The sequence below is a fragment of the Vigna angularis genome, chromosome 4 (assembly GCF_016808095.1).
Source record: "Vigna angularis cultivar LongXiaoDou No.4 chromosome 4, ASM1680809v1, whole genome shotgun sequence".
NCBI classification, from domain to species: Eukaryota; Viridiplantae; Streptophyta; class Magnoliopsida; order Fabales; family Fabaceae; genus Vigna; species Vigna angularis.
This window is the reverse complement of record NC_068973.1, coordinates 18505357-18523717: the sequence shown is the minus strand read 5'-3', so window position 1 is coordinate 18523717 and position 18361 is coordinate 18505357. Positions and strand designations below refer to the sequence as shown.

Sequence of the window (18361 nt, the reverse complement as noted above, 5' to 3'; positions counted from 1 at the left end):
TATTTATACAATTTAAAAAAAATTTAAGAATAATGAGTTATTTTTATTAATATCCTTATTTTATTATATCTAATTAGTGAAAACGTGTATTATTTTTTTTAAAAAAATTAAAAAATTATTATCCTTTATATTATAATTATGAAATAAAATATAAATAATATTTATAATTTTATTATAAGTTATTTTTATTTATTTTATAAGTATTTTTATAATTAAAAAATAATTAAATATATAAAATTTGTCAAATTAAAAAGTAGGTTAAGTTTAAAGAAACAGTAAAATTATAAAATAAAAATTTAAATTTTAAATTTTTTATTTAAAAGATAAATTTGGAAAATAAATATGAATATGACATATATTTTTGTTTAATAATATAATAATTTAATAGATATATGACATAATGATTTAATAGATATATGACATATATTTTTGTTTAATAATATAATAATAATAAGAATAATATTATGATTAAAGGGTTTTATTGATTAGGAAGCGGAATAGCCAACCAAACCGGTCCTTTGTTTTCCTTTTTCTATCTATCTACGTGCAGATAACAGAAAACCCAAAACCCTAGAATTTGAGAATCGCCGGAGGAGAAGGAGCAATGGACTTTGACGAGTACGATTACTTGGAGAAGACAGTGGAGGAACAAGATGACGGCGACTCAAGCAGGAAGAAGAAAGAGACAGAAAGGAGCTACCGGAAGCGCGAGGAGATCGACGAGGTCTCCGAGGAGAGGAAGAACAAGAGGTCAAGGGGCGACGACGAGAATGGCTCGAAGAAGGATAAAGATCGCGAAGACCGCGACAGGGAGCGCCACAGAAGTAGCAGGGATAGAGATAGAGATAGAGACAGAGACAGAGATATCGAGAGAAGTAGCAGGGACAGGGACAGAGACAGAGATAGGGAGAAGGAGAGAGACAAGGAGAGGGATCGTAGGGACAGAGACAAAGATAAGGAGAAGAGGGAGAAGGAGAGGGAAAGGGAGAGAGACAGAGATAGAGACCGAAGGGACAAAGAACGGGAAGAGAGGGAGAGGTCTCGGAGGAGCAGGAGTCGTTCTGAGCGAGAAAGAGAAAGAGAACGAGAACGGGATTTCGACACCAGAGATACCAGGTAATGTTTCTAATCTTTCTTCTTTTTGCCAATTCTCATTTTAATTTATGGCTATATTATATATTAAATCACAGGAAATATACTATTTGGTATTCTATAGTCCATGATAGTATGATTAGCTTCATTTTTCCTCTAGACTGTCTATCATCCAAGTCATTTTACTTTTAGAAGATGGGATGTAACAGAGAAATTAAGAGTACTATTTGGTTTCAGGAAGTACACATCCCTTTTCTGGAGCCAAGTAGAGTTTCTGTCAATTTTTTTGCACTAATTTAATTTAGTTTTCATTACTCTTTGTATCTTTTATTCGTGTATGAGTGAGGTGTACTAGGAAAGGGATTCCGTGGTTTTTTTTTTCGAGAAAGTGATTTTTTTTCTCGAGAAATGTAAAGAAACTTTCGATAACTTTGCTCAAATTTTAACTGGGTTCTTATACATGTATATTTTTTTGGAAAATTGAGGTTGGTCATTTAACACATGGAAATTAACCAGAGTTACCGAAAAAGTCATTGAATCCGTCCCGGTGTTTTATGTCTGATGTCTTCCACCCGGGATGTAGATTTAAATTTTCTACATCATCAAGTAAATATTGGGTTTTTCTTAAGTGTACAAAGTCAATAGCGTGCTATAGTGGGGAGGTTTTAAGCTGCCATGGGATTCAAATAGGGGTGTGATTTTGGATAGTAACCATTTCCATGTGTTATATTGGTGCTACCGTGATATAGACATTTTACCCTAGAAACAATGATGTTCGAATTTTTGGGTTGCAATTGTGATTTCTGCCCCATTTTGTAATGGTTTTCTTGCTTCATATAAATAGTGAGATTTTAAACCCTTCTTCCTTTACTATCCTGCAAAAACTTACCTTTGTTTTGACCCATGTTTCTTTACACTTTAGAGGACTATCTTTTCCCTTGTCCATGCTGTCTTGTTTCTTTATACTTCCTAGTTCACGGGTTGCAATTGTGATTTTTGCCCCATTTTGTAATGGTTTTCTTGCTTCATATAAATAGTGAGATTTTAAACCCTTCTTCCTTTACTATCCTGCAAAAACTTACCTTTGTTTTGACCCATGTTTCTTTACACTTTAGAGGACTATCTTTTCCCTTGTCCATGCTGTCTTGTTTCTTTATACTTCCTAGTTCACGTTCTGCTAGTTTTATGTAATATGTTGAGTATTTTTGTAGTATCAATTCCGCTATTATCTCCCATTTTTTTACTTTGATTGGTGGTGACTGTGTGCGTGGACAGCAACTTATTATTTATCATCAGTTTCTTTAATTTTGGGTTGTTTTGGTTTTTGAATAGTTATAAGAGAAGTATAATTTTTGTGGTTTGTATTGTAGTGTTTAAAATAACAACCTGCCCGCTACAGCTCCCTGCTACTTGAGATTGAAAATATGGGGATAAATATTGAGATACACAAGCAGCTAGGAGGTTGCATTGGATTTTAAATGTTAAAAACCTGGAAATATTTTTGACTAATTTATGAGGGAAAATAAAGTCCAGAACAAGGGCAGTGGTATATCTGAATGTTATAGGATTGAATGCTTCTTTGGATTGTTATATTAACAATATACTTTGGAATAATGGCTACAGTTAAGAGATTGAGACATTACTCCCTCTCAAGATTAGGTGCTGTTTGGGACTCTAATATTAGCAATGTACGTTTGGATTTATGCTACAAATTATACAATCTGAATATTCGGTATAAGTTTGATGTACTGCTCTATTCATATCTTATGCTAAAATTCAATTTCAATTGCAGGAGATATAGGGACAAGAAAGAGGCAGCAGAGCCTGAGGCAGATCCAGAAAGGGATCAGAGGACTGTTTTTGCATACCAGGTTGATTGATTGAGCCTTTTTTGTTATAAATATTAAAAGCCTTGATCTATTTGGGATTTGGTATTTCGTTCTAATTAATGCCATCTGCTATGTGATGATTACAGATGCCCTTAAAGGCGTCAGAGAGGGATGTATATGAATTCTTCTCAAAAGCTGGCAAGGTCAGTAAACTTGCACACGTTATTTTGAACAGTTGGATGTGGTTTTCTGTATGCTTGATTTAATAGTATCACTATTTACATCTAGTATTCCTTATTTTCAGGTAAGGGATGTCCGTCTAATCATGGATAGGAACTCAAGACGATCTAAAGGAGTTGGGTATGCGCTCTCTTATAGCATAATTTATTCTTCATGTGCATGCACAATTGTGGTATTAGGTATCAACTTTCAAGAATTATGTTTAACTGTATTCTTAAATGGACTAGCAATGCGATAATGATGAGGGATGATGGGAATACCTTGCACTCATGTTTAATCAATTCATGCTGCGTACTGAAGGTAGATGACATAATCCCGGTTTCCTTTTTGGTCCTTTTACCAATTTTCTTCCTCTGCATGCAGTGAAGATTTCTTTCGTTTGTTGTTGAGCCTTTTCAGTTTATATCTCTTGAACTGGTTATTTCATATTTCTTGACGAGGTTGATATGGAAGGACATTTCTTCTCCATTCATTTTATTACTTTTTTGGGGGATAGGTAGTGGCATTGAGTGTGGAAATAATTTCTTCTCCAGGCCTGCCTTCCTTAGGTCCCTTTCATAGGATTTCATTTGCTTGAACACACATATAAGTAAAGAAGAGTTGCTGCTTGCTGGTTACTATCCTCCCCGCCTTAGTGGTTTCCCACGGCTTTTGGTTCTGACATGTATCTTATTCTCTATTGATTGAAATATATGCTTTAGTTCGGTATTTTATATCAGGCTAACATTTTCTTCACGACTCAGATGCATCAAAAGATACCCTCAGATTGAGTTGTGTGTGCTAGAGTTTTTGTTTCCCTACATCTTTGCTGTATTCTTTGTAAGTTTTTGTTTGAACTCTTTGTATTTTGTAGTTCTGAAAACTTGATGTAAGTTCTTGATGAGGCTGCAGGTACATTGAATTTTATGATGCAATGTCAGTGCCAATGGCAATTGCTCTCTCTGGCCAACTTCTTCTGGGACAACCTGTAATGGTCAAACCTTCTGAGGCCGAAAAGAACCTTGTCCAATCTAATACCACCAGTGGAGCTGCTGGGGTAGTAGGACCATATGGAGCTGTGGACAGGAAACTGTATGTGGGGAATCTTCACTTCAACATGACAGAGGGTCAATTAAGAGAGGTATATTACTTTGCTGTGTGGTGAATATGGCATGAATTTTCATTACTTGCAGTCATCCTAGGGAATAGGAAAGAGGAGAACCAAACACTGATTTTATTTAAATAAAACCTGAAGAACAAGTGAATTGGGAACCGCTAAACTTGCTTAGTGCAATCTAGTCTGCTGTCAGACATTAATTAAAATAATTTGATAACTTGTCATTTATAAGCTTTTGACTTTTTTTTCTTTAGATTTTTGAGCCATTTGGTCCAGTGGAGCTTGTGCAACTGCCTCTTGACTTGGAGACAGGACATTGCAAGGGCTTTGGGTTTGTTCAAGTTTGTTACTAATGCTTAACTTCAAAAAGTGTTGTTTCCAATAATAATGATGTTACTAATCTCTTTTGTATATTAAATTCTGGAACAGTTTGCTCATCTTGAGCATGCCAAGGCTGCTCAGAGTTTAAATGGAAAGCTAGAAATTGCTGGCAGGACTATAAAGGTAGACATGTTTTTGTGTGGGTCTATTTGTTTTTCTCCCATATGTTTGTCCTTGAGTTTGTAATTAATGTTGTTCATCAAACACAGGTTTCATCTGTAACAGATCATGTTGGAAACCAAGATACAACTGCAAAATCTGCAGACTTTGATGATGATGAAGGTGGATTGGTAAGTGTTCAGTTGAATAAAAACAAAAATGGTTTCTATAGGCATTTTTTAATTGGCATTTCTCATTGTATGATAATTTTATTTGGGTGGATTTGATTTCCAGTTTGTTTGGTTCAATTGACCAGAACTTGTTTGTTTGAGTAGCACTTTGGTAACTAATAATTTAGCTTTAAATATTTGCACGGATAGATGACTGGATTGTTACTATTTGATAGATACTTGATTGAAGCTTTATTTCAATTAAGTTTTGACCATTTTTATTATTTTACTGAGTAAAGCTTAGGATTGAGAAGGCATTACAAATTTTTGATGTCAAACAAATTAAATACCAATTGATGTCTTACTACTTGTGTTGTTTTTGCATATTCACTAGGCGTATTTCCATTTCCCTACTTTTTCCCTGATCCGGCTCAAAATCTAAACTTTAAATTGTATTTTATGCTCCCACTTATTCTGCAGCCAGAACCTTCATCTTTTTCTTTTCTATGTGGGCTTCTGGGACATGGTGTGGTGGTTGAGAAAACTGAATCAAAATTGTTACTTTAGTCTGTTTTTTGTTATGAGTTTGTTGCTGATATATTATGCATTTTTCTGTATACAGGCTTTAAATGCCCAATCAAGAGCATTGCTTATGCAGAAACTGGACCGCTCTGGCATTGCAGCAAGGTTTGTTTAAATATTTTCTTCTACCATATTCTGTTAACTTATTCCTTTTCTTAACAGATTTCAAACACTGCAGCATTGGTCTACCGGTTGGGAATGGGTCAGCTCCTGCTCAACAGGCTATGATGCCTATTGGTAATCCAGGTGTAATATCAGCACCAGCTGTCCCTACGCAAATTGTGCCTACCCCGGTGATTGAACCTGTTGGAAACCCCAGTGAGTGTCTACTGTTGAAGAATATGTTTGATCCCAACACTGAGGTGAGGATTAACTGATTGATTACAATTACCCTCTGCTTTTTCATTCAAAAAGTACTAATATCAAATATTACAAGATGCAGACTGAGCCAGATTTTGATCTAGACATTAAAGAGGACGTGGAAGAAGAGTGTTCCAAATATGGACGGGTGAAACATATTTATGTTGACAAGTAAGTTTATGAACACGTAGAACTTGTCCATAAATAATCCATTCTTTCATCTTATCTTTCCCACATATGCTGTATGTAGTTCCGATTTTATAATTGATGCATCTTTTGTACAGAAGAAGTGCAGGTTTTGTGTATTTGCAATTTGAAACAGTCGAAGCAGCTGGTGCTGCTCAACGTGCAATGCACACAAGGTGGTTTGCAGGAAGAATGATTTCTGCTATCTATATGGTATGCATTTATTCACTTTGTCTTGAGTTACCCGCTGACTTTGTTTCTTCAGTTTTATAACGTGCTGATTTTAACTGTCTTTAATGGAGGGTTTGTGTCTGTAAACTGGGCATTGTCTGACGAAGTTTAACTGGGGAGATTAATATCAATGTAGTTTAGAAAACAAGAAGTACTAGTGTTACTTAAACAAATCACATGGGATAACTGTGTCGGGGAATGTTTTGATCTGATAAGTAGTGGGAATTGAACCAACCCTTTTGACAATATATTTACTGATTGATGGTGCATATTTGTGCATTCCTTATTACCACACTCATCATTGGGAAATAATTATTTCCAATTACATTTTTATTGTCTAATCTAACCTTACAAAACCATTTTGAGGTGAAGTTTGTATTTATTTATATACTATTATTTGACCATATTTCTAGTCAATGTAGGATTTCTAATATAAGGACAAGACTTATCAAGTGAGACTAAATATTTGTAGGTACTAATGATGATGGGTGACATGATATGCCCAAAAAACTTTGTTAGGATAAATACTAATACTATCTTAAAAGTGAACTTGTAAAATGGGTTTGGAAGATGAAATTTACATATACTTTTATATATTATAATTTAACTATATCTTTGGTTGATGTGGGGTATCTAACACACTTAATAGAACCTAGAACCTTAAATTTTGTTGATAAAATCTTATACAATTAAATATTGATATTATCACTCTTGATAAATTCGTTTTTTTTAATGAGAGGATCCTTAAGTACGAAGCTTTGAAGTGAATTGTGTAAAAATTGAGATGTGTATTTTATTGACATTGGCTTGCATGCTAGGTATTATTGGCAGTATTGAGTTTTCTAAGAGATGGGCGCTTAATTCACTGTGCGTTATTGAACATTTATGTAGTGGGTTAAATTAAACTTCAACTGCTACTTTTTGTAAAATTGTGTAATAATGGTGTGCATACATTGATTCTCAAATGGCAAACTTGTGGTTTTGATGCATCACTTTCCTTTTAGTGGGTATCTCAAACTTGTTTTTGTTTTGCAGCAACCTCAGATATACGAAGCCAACTTTAAAGGGGACGCTTGAAGAAGTGCTTATACACCTTTTAGTTCTCAGACGACAGTTTGCATATTTTTCTCACAGTAGTTCTCAGAAATTAAGTTTAGTTTATAAATTTTGATTCATGACTTGTACTATTAGATGTATGGTTACAGAAATTTTACCGTCCAGGTGGTGTGATATTCATGACCAGTAATTTAATTTGATCTCCAATGTATTCAATTGTAACCGTAAGTTCTTTTGAGTTTATTTCTTGGTTACCACTGGACTAATGGTATGGGGAGTGCTATCGCCGAACTCTATAGTAGTGAATTGTAAGATACTGAGGGTGGTAACATAGGTTCAGCTTTTTTAACTGTTAGTATAATTTTAGAATCTTTGACAGTTTGTTTGACTAGAAATATGTCTGGTTACTGTTTACCTTAACCGGCTCATCTTAGAACTAGTCAGAAATTCAGTAACATGTCAGTCCTGAACTTGTATATTTTCAAGCTTTCCCTTTTTCTTTTCTATATTTTAAATTGGAACTCGCATATGAATATTCACATACTCTTTTTATAACCATTCCACATTTACATTTTTATGTTTTTCGATTTTTTATTTTATTATATAAATATTTAGTTTTTTATGATATTACAAATATAAGCTTAATTATTATGGATTAACTTTGACTGAAATAATAATCTGACCTAGTAGTTTCATTAATAGAAAATAATGACTGATGTCCAATGGAACAGATCCTGGGTAGATTAAAGAACTAGATGTTGAGAAAACCGTGTTGCTTCGAATGAAGATGTGATATTTTTTATTTTGGAAAATGGTATAAGGGTTGCTCCATTCAATAATTACAAGATTAAGACACTTGTTAAAATACGTCGAGATGAAATAAAATCTTAAAATCAGTAGGACATTATAATATTTATAAAAATAAATGAAGATATTATGTAATAATTCTTACAATGGTGATAATCTTAGAAATCAAATTTGACCTAACATTCATTTGTAAACTATTATTGTTCATCTACATTGAAAATAAGTAATTGTTATTGTCCATCTACATTAAAAACAAGAAAAGTGTTATTGTTCATCTATATTAAAAATAAGAAAATTGGCTTTCGAACAGTACCAAATGGAAATGCATTTATAACTTAATTATTCTATTTTGTACTGCTATGAAAATTGTTTAATGTTTCTTATCTAAATAGGTTTAATTTAGTTAAATAACAGGCCCAATTATGTTATTTGTGAGTATGAAAGCCAAATTCTCATAGGAAAATGTCACGGTGAGGATTCCGTCTTATCGTTCACATTACAATAAGAAGGATTATAGGTATTTGTACTCTTTGACATCTTAGGATCTTAATATATATAAATCGTACTTAACCAAATGTTGTTTGTTACTTCATTTTGTCAACTAAAAATATTGTGCTACTATTTTCTGTTACCAATGAGGAGCATTGGTATCTTGAAGCTACTGTGAAATTTTGATGATGATAAAAGCTGAAGAATTGAAGACTCTAAATGCATCTTTGTTAAACACATTTTGTAGAAACAAATGTATAGGATAAAATATAATGATGTAAAAACTCTTAGATGTTTTCGTATTTAGTGAGTCATTGCACAAATAATCGATTATCAAGAGGAATAATCGATTATCACGAGCCAATTTAGAAGAGAGTTGCTTGTGCAAATAATCGATTATTACACAGAATAATCGATTATCACTGTTTCATTTAATTCTGTCCAAGTCTTTGGAATAATCGATTATTGATCAGAAGAATCGATTATCACTTTTTTGAAAACCCCATAACGGACACAAATAATCGATTATTAGTGGCAGTTGGGAGATGTCTTTTCAGTTTTTGACCCTGCACGAAACTAGGCTTATAAATAGAGGTCTTTACAGCTCTTAGAAAGCACTTTTCAATTGAGAGTATTAGAGCTTTGTGCATAAGGGAAGCTCTCTATGAGTGAAAAGGATCTATGCCATTTTGAGAATATAGTTTGTCTGAGGAAGTTCTCAAAGTGATAGAGTGCTCTTGTCTGGTCTTGTGAATAGGAGAAGCTCGCGCTTGTGTGTCAAAGGTCGGAGTAGTTCTCTTCAAGTTGGTAGAGCTATTGCTTCTGGTTCGTGCGTCGAAGGAAGCTCTTCCGGTTCGTTTATCGAAGGAAGTTACTTGTTGCACTCTTCTAGTTCGTTTGTCGAAGGAAGATGTTTTCTATTCTTTGCTCATTTCATTATCTTGTAATCTGTACAACTATATTTTTAGTGAAAAAGGTTAATCACTATTTATAGTGATTAACGACTGGACGTAGAATCTTTTGATTCGAACCAGGATAAAAATTATGTGTTGATTTTCTTGATCCCTAAACTCTTAGCACATCAACTATTCGATAAAAGTTTGCTAAGAAAATTAATTTTTGAAACCGACTATTTTAACTTGTGTTGTGATCGTTACACGCTTTCCGCTATCTTACTTTATTCCGCTGCGCGACTCTATAACGGTACCGATTGTTCCGACAATTGGTATCAGAGCTTGCTTTGATAGTTTTTCAAATTTTTCGAAAATGGGAGGTCATAACCAAGTTTATGCTGAGGGTGCTTCTATTTATAGACCTCCTTTGTTTACGGGGGAAAATTATGCGTTTTGGAAAATTAGAATGCAAATATTTTTGGAGTCTATTGACAGGGGTATTTGGGAAGTTGTTATGAATGGACCAATTGTTCCCACTATTTTTGTAAATGATATGCAGGTAGAAAAACCCTTTTTACAGTGGACTATGCATGAAAATAAAATGGCACAATATGATGTTAGGGCTAGGAACATAATTTTATTTGCACTAATCCTTGATGATTTTTTCAAAGTTTCTGTTTATGAAAGTGCTCAGGAAATGTGGGAATTTTTAAGAGTCACTCATGATAAAGTCACAGATGTTGTTAAGTTGACGTTGTTCGATTCAAGCTCCTCAAGCTCAAACAATTCAAATGAGCAAGAAAATCTATGCTTAATGGCCAACAATGAATCATCTAAAAGCCAACTCTTGAAGAAAAAGAAGGACAATCAAGGCTCATCATCAAGCTTTAAATGTTATGGATGTGGTGAAAGAGGCCATATAAAAGCCGTTTGTCCAATTATCAAGAAAATTCACAAAAAGAAGAAGGTCCACATTGCTTGGGATGATAATGACTCAAGTAGTTCAAGTGATTCTGTTGAAGAAGCAAACTTATGTTTGACAGCTAATGTTGATGACACTGCAAGCCAAGTAAGTTGCTCTAGCCTTGACACTAGTGAATTTGATGTACAAAAAGCTTTTCTTGAATTGCTTGATGAATCTGAGAAATTAAATGCTGCTCATAAAAATTTGAAAAAGGAGTTTAAAGAATTGCAAATTAAATATGAGAAAGCATTAGATGAGGAAGTAAGTTTGAGAAATAAAATTTGCAACTTGGAAATGAAAGAGTCTTCAAATGTTGAACATCCTGTTGAATGTCTTTCATGTAAGAGTCATATGCTTGATATTGATATTCTTGAAAATCTTCTTGAAGTTGCAACTAGAAATAATAATGTTTAAATGCCTATAACTGTTAAAAAGGTTTATAAAAACAAAAGTGTTTTTAAAAGTAAGAACCAAATTAAAAGAACCCGTAGGGTATGGGTTGAAAAAGGAATTGTGGCTTATAAAAACCCAAATGTTGTCACATGCTTTTATTGTATGAAAAAGGGGCACACTTCTAACAAATGTAGAATTAAACATTTTGATGTTCCAAATGGAAAATATGCTTGGATTCCTGTTATAAAGTAAATTGTCTCTAACCTCAAAGGACCCAAATGAGATTATGGGGACCAAAACTCTATTGTTTTGTTTTGCAGGTTAATTTTTCAAAAGGAAAAGAAGACTCTATGGTATCCTGGTATTTTTTAAGAGCTTTGAAATAATTTATGAATGTTAGATGTGTCTTAAGTTGAAAATTTGGCCCAAATTTGTGTTTTTCAGAAATTAACGTAAATAATCGATTACCAAAGGTAATAATCGATTATCTCATCCTCAAAAATTTGGATTTTGACAATTTGGCTCACACATAATCGATTATTTAAAGTAACAATCGATTATCTTAAGTCATAGTGTAAAAAAAAAAAAAATAAATAAAAAAAAAACTTTTTTTTATTTGAGAGTCTGTTTTTAAAAGGGGATTATTACATTCAGGGGAAGATATATGGTTTTGTTAGATATCTTGTTTTTATCTCTATTATGGATTAATTAATACTGTTTGTACTTCTTAATTAGAGTTGAATTTCTGGTTCTCTTATATTGCTGAGGTATTCTGTTCTTTCATGTTATGAAATTTCAATTTTATTTATGTTTTGAAATGCATCAATTCTTTTGTTGAGGGGGAGAAAAAATTGAGGGGGAGTTTTTCCAATTTTTTACTTTTTGCTTATGATAAAAAAGGGGGAGAAAACTTCTAATTTAAGTAGTGCAATTATTAGTAACATGTTTGTAAGTATGAAACCTGTGCAGGAAATTAGAAATGCTTTTAACAAGAAGATATTTTTGATCATCATCAAAAAGGGGGAGATTGTTACCAATGAGGAGCATTGGTATCTTGAAGCTATTGTGAAATTTTGATGATGATAAAAAGCTGAAGAATTGAAGACTCTAAATGCATCTTTGTTAAACGCATTTTGTAGAAACAAATGTATAGGATAAAATATAATGATGTAAAAACTCTTAGAAGTTTTCGTATTTAGTGAGTCATTGCACAAATAATCGATTATCAAGAGGAATAATCGATTATCACGAGCCAGTTTAGAAGAGAGTTGCTTGTGCAAATAATCGATTATTACACAAAATAATCGATTATCACTGTTTCATTTAATTCTGTCCAAGTCTCTGGAATAATCGATTATTGATCAGAATAATCGATTATCACTTTTTTGAAAACCCCATAACGGACACAAATAATCGATTATCACTTATGATAATCGATTATCAATGGCAGTTGGGAGATGTCTTTTCAGTTTTTGACCCTGCACGAAACTAGGCTTATAAATAGAGGTCTTCACAGCTCTTAGAAAGCACTTTTCAATTGTGAGTGAAAAGGATCTATGCCATTTTTAGAATACAGTTTGTTTGAGGAAGTTCTCAAAGTGATAGAGTGCTCTTGTCTGGTCTTGTGAATAGGAGAAACTCGCGCTTTGTGTGTCAAAGGTCGGAGCAGTTCTCTTTAAGTTGGCAGAGCTATTGCTTCCGGATCGTGCGTCGAAGGAAGCTCTTCCGGTTCGTTTATCGAAGGAAGTTACTTGTTGCACTCTTCTGGTTTGTTTGTCGAAGGAAGGTGTTTTCTATTCTTTGCTCATTTCATTGTCTTGTAATCTGTACAACTATATTTTTAGTAAAAAAGGTTAATCACTATTTATAGTGATTAACGACTGGACGTAGAATCTTTTGATTTGAACCAGGATAAAAATTCTGTGTTGATTTTCTTGATCCCTAAACTCTTAGCACATCAACTGTTCGATAAAAGTTCGCTAAGAAAATCAATTTTTGAAACCGACTATTTTAACTTGTGCTGTGATCGTTACACGCTTTCCGTTATCTTACTTTATTCCGCTGCGCGACTCTATAACGGTACCGATTGTTCCGACATTTTCGTCAACGAGATAATCAATTAAATAGCTTTTCTCATTTTTTTCTCTTGCTTTTTCATGGATTCCGTGTGTTAAATGATGGTTTCAATTAAAGAGCTGTGTAACGCTATTCGATCTTTCTTTTTTGTTTTCATATTTTCCATTTAATATGTTCCATTATATGCGAAGTAAAAGTTCAATATCAAATATCTCATGTGCATAATGTTTTACATTTATCTTGGAGAAAGTCATGCTACGACGCTTATTTTCTCAACATTACTCGTCTAACATGTTAAAATTCATGAGAAAGATTCTTATGAATGGTAAATAATTTTTTTTTCATGCATTGTTTGAATAAGTTTCGATTTTGAGAAAGATATGGAAAAATTCTATTTTTTTTAAAAACTGAATATTATTACGACAACTCACTATTACGACAAGATCGTATAAAGAATATACTGTCTAAACAACTCAGATTTTTAAGTTTAACAAAAAACATTAAATGGAATACTGGTATGTATGAAAAAAATGTTTAAAAGAAATAGTGTCCAAAAAAGAAATATTTTGTAACATCAGTTTTAAATGGAATCAAACTTATAAACAATGTTTTCTAGACTAAATTGTCTAATGAACTAAAATAATAAACAACATCTAAGAAAAGAAAGTGTCTATCTTTAAAATTATCTAATAGACTATATATATAGTAACAAGCTAGCGTCTTAAGAAAAAAAAAAGTCTATCTCTTTTACAAATTTGAGGCTAAAAGAAATTTTTATTCAATACAAGTTTTATCTCACGAAAAATGTTTTAAAGAATACATTGTCTAATGAATGACTGCTAAACGATATATACATTGAAGAAATATCTAATGTTTATACCATCTGACATGCTATATGTTTTACCAAACGAATCATTTATGAATGACATAACAAATGATAAGATGTCTTGAACATACAATACAGTCTAACATTTATCAATGTTCAAAACATTTAATGCATGTACGATAAAGTTCTTTGATGCTTATATACTTTGTTTTTGATATATGTGCAGATCACTAAAGCAGAAAGATATTATCAGAATTATTATACCCAAGAAAAAGACGTTGTGAGAGAAGAAGAACATTATTAGAATATTTTCCTTGAAGTCTTCTACTCTGTTACATCGTATAAGCCCACTTTGCTTAAGGCTATGATAAAGCTCCAACCCCTAAAAAGAAGACTAAAGTTTGACTTCTCCTTTAAAGGCTATCTACTCTCCTGAAGTTGACTTCCTTATCTAACGGTAATATTTCAAGAAAGGTTATATATAGACGAAAGCTCGAAGAGAAGACAAGACTGATAGCATAATAAGGATAATATAAGAAGAATAGAATAATGAACTCAAGCTTGCTGTGCTTATATATCGTCTAAAGATATATTACTTTTGAGAGAAAAATCTTAGCAAATCACAAAACTCTTTATATTGATTATATTCTCTCCTTGAGAGTTATCATTTGTATCTTTGCTCTTAAACACTGTTTGTGTTGTAAATTCTAAAGAGAACTAAAAGCTTGTCTAGACGTGTTATCTAGGGTTAAAACCAAAAGTGGTTAGAAGACATGAGACTAGAAATGGTTAGAATACTTGTAAACCAAGAGTGGTTAAACACGAACTATTCATGTTGACTAGGTGAACCATAAATGGTAAGAATACTCATTGTGAACCTGGAGAGGTAAAACTCGTGTAATCTTTGTAAAATATTAGTGGAATCCCTTAAAAGTTCTTAAGGGAGAACTGGACGTAGCTCAGGTTAAGTGAACTAGTATAAAATCTGTGGTTTATTGCTCTATTATTTAAAATGTTTTCCATTTACTCATCTTATAAAAACCAACGACTAAACATCTTAGAAATTAGATATCTCCTTTACAAACCATTAGACACTGTTTTGCGAAAAGGATTTCAAAAACACTACTCACCCCTCTCTAGTGTTTTCCTGTATTTTTAGTTGGCATCAAAGTTTACCTAAAGGGCGAGTTCCTAACAGAACTTGAAGAAAAGATCCTAGTGGGTAATGGAAAACGAAGGATATGTTGTCAACATGCCTCTTCTATTCAAGTGGGGAAAAGTTTGATTATTAGAAACAAAGAATAATTACATTCTTTGAATCCTATCACATCAACATGTGGGATGTGGTTGAGAATGATAACTATATACCTCTTGATAATATGGGAGAGCCCTTGCAAAGAAGCTCGTGGATCGATGGGCAAAAACATAGATACCTTCTTAACTCTAAAGCTCGAAATTTGCTAATGTGTGCTTTATTTGAGGAAGAATACAAGAAAGTACATGCGTTCAAGAGAGCAAAAGAAATGTGGGGACACCTTAGTTTTCACATATGAAGGCTCAAATGAAGTCAAAAGAAACAAGTTGAGCTTGCTAACTCGAGAGTACGAGTTATTCACCATGCTAGACAATGAAAGCATCCAAGCCATGTTCAATAAGTTTCAAATGATCTTATATGAGTTAAGATCGCTAGGTAAGACCTATGACAATTTTGATAGTATTGACAAAATTCTTCGAAGTCTCCCTAGGATCACAAGTCACCGCTTTAAGAGCCTTAAAGAATCTTGATGGGATAAACTTAAAGGTGTTTGTTGGAATCCTAAAAGTTCATGAACAGGAGCTTCAACAAGATGGAATTATAAAAAAAAGAAAAGAATATAGCGTTGAAAACTTAGAAGCCTGCCAAAAGCACTCTCACAAAAGCCTTAAAAGCAGAAGAACCTTCAAAAATAGTCAACTAGTGAAGAAGACTTTATGGAAGAAGGAGAAGAAGATGAAGCATTGTTTATCTCGAAAAAGATCTACTCAATGTGGATAAGGAAGAAGGGTACATAGTTTAAAGGCACACACCCTAGATCAACTTCCATAAATGATTAGCGAAAAGAAATTCCTCTCGTATATTATGAATGTAAGAAACCAGACCACTTCAAATTTGAGTGTCCTGACCTTGAGAAGACAAAGAGAAAACCTAACTTCTCCAAACAAGGAAAGAAAAAGGCGTTGATAAGTACATGTGAGGATATAAACTTCTCAAAATCTGATGAAGAAGGTGAGGAAGCTAATCTTTGTCTCATGGCAGACAATGATGAATGCTCGTTAGAAGACTTTGACGATGAGGTAGATTTCACTGACTTACACTCTGTTATTGAAGGTTATTATGAGTTGTTGTCAAATTCTTCCAAATTGTTAGAAGTTTTTCAACTTACATGAAAACAAAATAAAAATATTTCAAAAGAAAATGAACTTTTAAAAAGTAAAGTAACATTGTCTGATGATAGTGTTAAGATTTTACAAAAATAAATTAGTAACTTGGAAGGGCAACTATGTATTCTAAAAAGAGAAAATGAAAAACTCAATTTGAAAAATGAAAAACTTGTGGAAATGATAGCCATTGCCGGGGACGCTAAACGTATCAAAGTCCTCAAACATGAAAATGACACTCTTCATAAGGTGTTGAATAAAACATTTGAAGGAAATGAACGTCTAGGACTTCTAGTCAAAGGATGTAAGCATCCGTTTGACAAACTCAACTTAAACTTTAATAGTAACAACAATCATAGTACACTTAAATTCAAAACTTATTATTTTGTTAAACCTAAAGAGAAAATCTATAACAATGCACCAATCTTTGAGAAAAGGAACATGAATAAGACTAACAAAGCAAAACCCAAAGGAATATGGGTACCTAAAGGAAAAATCATCTCTCTTGCATATTTGCTTGATGACCAGAAGGAGACCCCACTCATGGTACCTGGATAGTTAATGCTCGTAACATATGATGGGTCAAAGGTCTATGTTCCAAGACCTCAGGAGCAAGAAGGGTGGAATAGTCACATTTAAAGGAAATCAACAAGGAAAAATTATAGGCATTGGAAAGATAGGGAAAATTTGATTCCAAAAGTGATGAATGAATTATGCTTGGGTATTCTTAAACTTCTAAGGCATTTACACATTACAACTCAAGATCTTTTAAAGTGGAAGATGTTATCCAAGTAAAATTCAATGACCTTGAGCCTGACCATAAAACGTCAGAGTTAGACGATGAATTTTCAAAATTGTAGATAAATTGAACAAGATCCAAAGATGTCAACATATCGTCTGTACCTGAAACGTCTAAGAATCCAAGTGAGGCCAAAGCATTTGAACCTGAAGAGAAAAGAGTACCTAGTGGAGCACATTGTTTGATGGAGAAAAAAACATCCAAAAGATAAAGTGATTGGTGACATCAAGAAAAATGTCAAGACTAGGTCCTTCTACAGACAAAGCCAAACTGCTCTCATCTCCTAAGGGTAAAAGCCATGCAAGAGGAGCTAGATCAGTTTCACAAGAATGATGTGTTGAAGCTCATGAAGCCACCACAAGGCAAGAACATCATTGGAGAAAAATGCGTGTTTCGCAACAAGCTAGACGAAGATGGAAAGGTAATAAGAAACAAGGAAAGACTTGTAGCAAAAGGTATTGATTACACTGAATCTTATGCACCTGTTGCAAGGTTAAAAACAATTAGAGTTTAATTATTTTTTGCAACATTTAGTAAAATTAAACAAGACCTATGACACCATTTACAGGCAAACCTACTTTGAAACCCTGAGCTCTAAAGTGGACAATACTTTTGATGTGTTGATTGACTCTAACGATGTTGTTGGAACAACCGGTACCCATATTGCGTAGCGGAAATAATAAAACACAGTACGATACAAATTGTTAAAAGCAAAGAGCTTGTTCGGTCAATTTTAAAAAATGGTTCCTTTAATTTTCTCTTAAACGTTTTATCAAACAGTTAATGTGCAGAAAATGTAAAGAGGGTAGGAAGTAGAAAAAATCACACAGTAGATTTTTATCCTGGTTCAAATCAAAAGATTCTACGTCCAATTGTTAATCACTATAAAGAGTGATTAATGATTTCACTAAAAACAGTTTTACAGATTACAAAATGGAGAATGAAATAAGAGTAATAAAACCTTCATTCGACAAACGAATGGGAAGGAAACTTCCTTCGATAAACGAACCGGAAGCAAGCAGCTCCTTCAACAGACAATATGAAACAGTGCAGTAGAAAATCTTCCTTCGGCAAACGAATTGAAAGAAAACAACTTTGCCAACTTGAAGAGAACCGCTCCGACCTTTGACACATAAAGCGCGAGCTTCTCTTATTCACAAGACTTGACAAAAGCAATGAACTAACACTTAAAGAACTTCCTCAGATCACACTGTATTCTCAAGTGACTTAGATAAACCCTCTAAGGGTTTTAGACCACTATATATAGCTCATAGGCTGAACTCAAAAAGACACAATGCAATTGCCAGTGATAATCGATTATTGTAAGTAATAATCGATTATTCAAGTCTGTTACAAGGTTTTCAAAAAAGTGAT

General features: G+C 33.2%; 1 protein-coding gene across 3 annotated transcripts; it reads left to right on the top strand.

Moving 5' to 3' along the window:
• Positions 1-492: 492 nt before the first annotated feature.
• Positions 493-7550, top strand: LOC108332031 (uncharacterized). Of its 3 annotated transcripts, none has more exons than XM_017567123.2 (13): positions 493-1116; positions 2885-2963; positions 3068-3124; positions 3226-3281; positions 4053-4281; positions 4512-4598; positions 4687-4761; positions 4848-4928; positions 5530-5594; positions 5668-5851; positions 5932-6020; positions 6137-6248; positions 7302-7550. In XM_017567123.2, exons 1-13 carry the CDS (start codon positions 605-607, stop codon positions 7341-7343), a joined length of 1668 nt encoding a protein of 555 aa, XP_017422612.1. In that variant the 5' UTR covers positions 493-604; the 3' UTR covers positions 7344-7550. The 3 variants fall into 3 exon arrangements, 2 of the variants coding, with proteins under 2 accessions (XP_017422612.1, XP_017422611.1); XM_017567122.2 differs by having other exon boundaries at positions 6134-6248; XR_008248388.1 differs by lacking the exons at positions 6137-6248; positions 7302-7550 and having other exon boundaries at positions 5652-5851.
• The last annotated feature ends 10811 nt before the right edge of the window (positions 7551-18361 follow it).

What these genes read in the sequence shown, in the direction of transcription:
- LOC108332031 (XM_017567122.2), top strand. Translation starts at nt 605, where the DNA reads ATGGACTTTGACGAGTACGATTACTTGGAGAAGACAGTGGAGGAACAA. An exon ending in TTCGACACCAGAGATACCAG is followed by an intron (nt 1,117 to 2,884) that starts GTAATGTTTCTA and finishes TTTCAATTGCAG; the next exon opens with GAGATATAGGGACAAGAAAG. An exon ending in TGATTTCTGCTATCTATATG is followed by an intron (nt 6,249 to 7,301) that starts GTATGCATTTAT and finishes TTTGTTTTGCAG; the next exon opens with CAACCTCAGATATACGAAGC.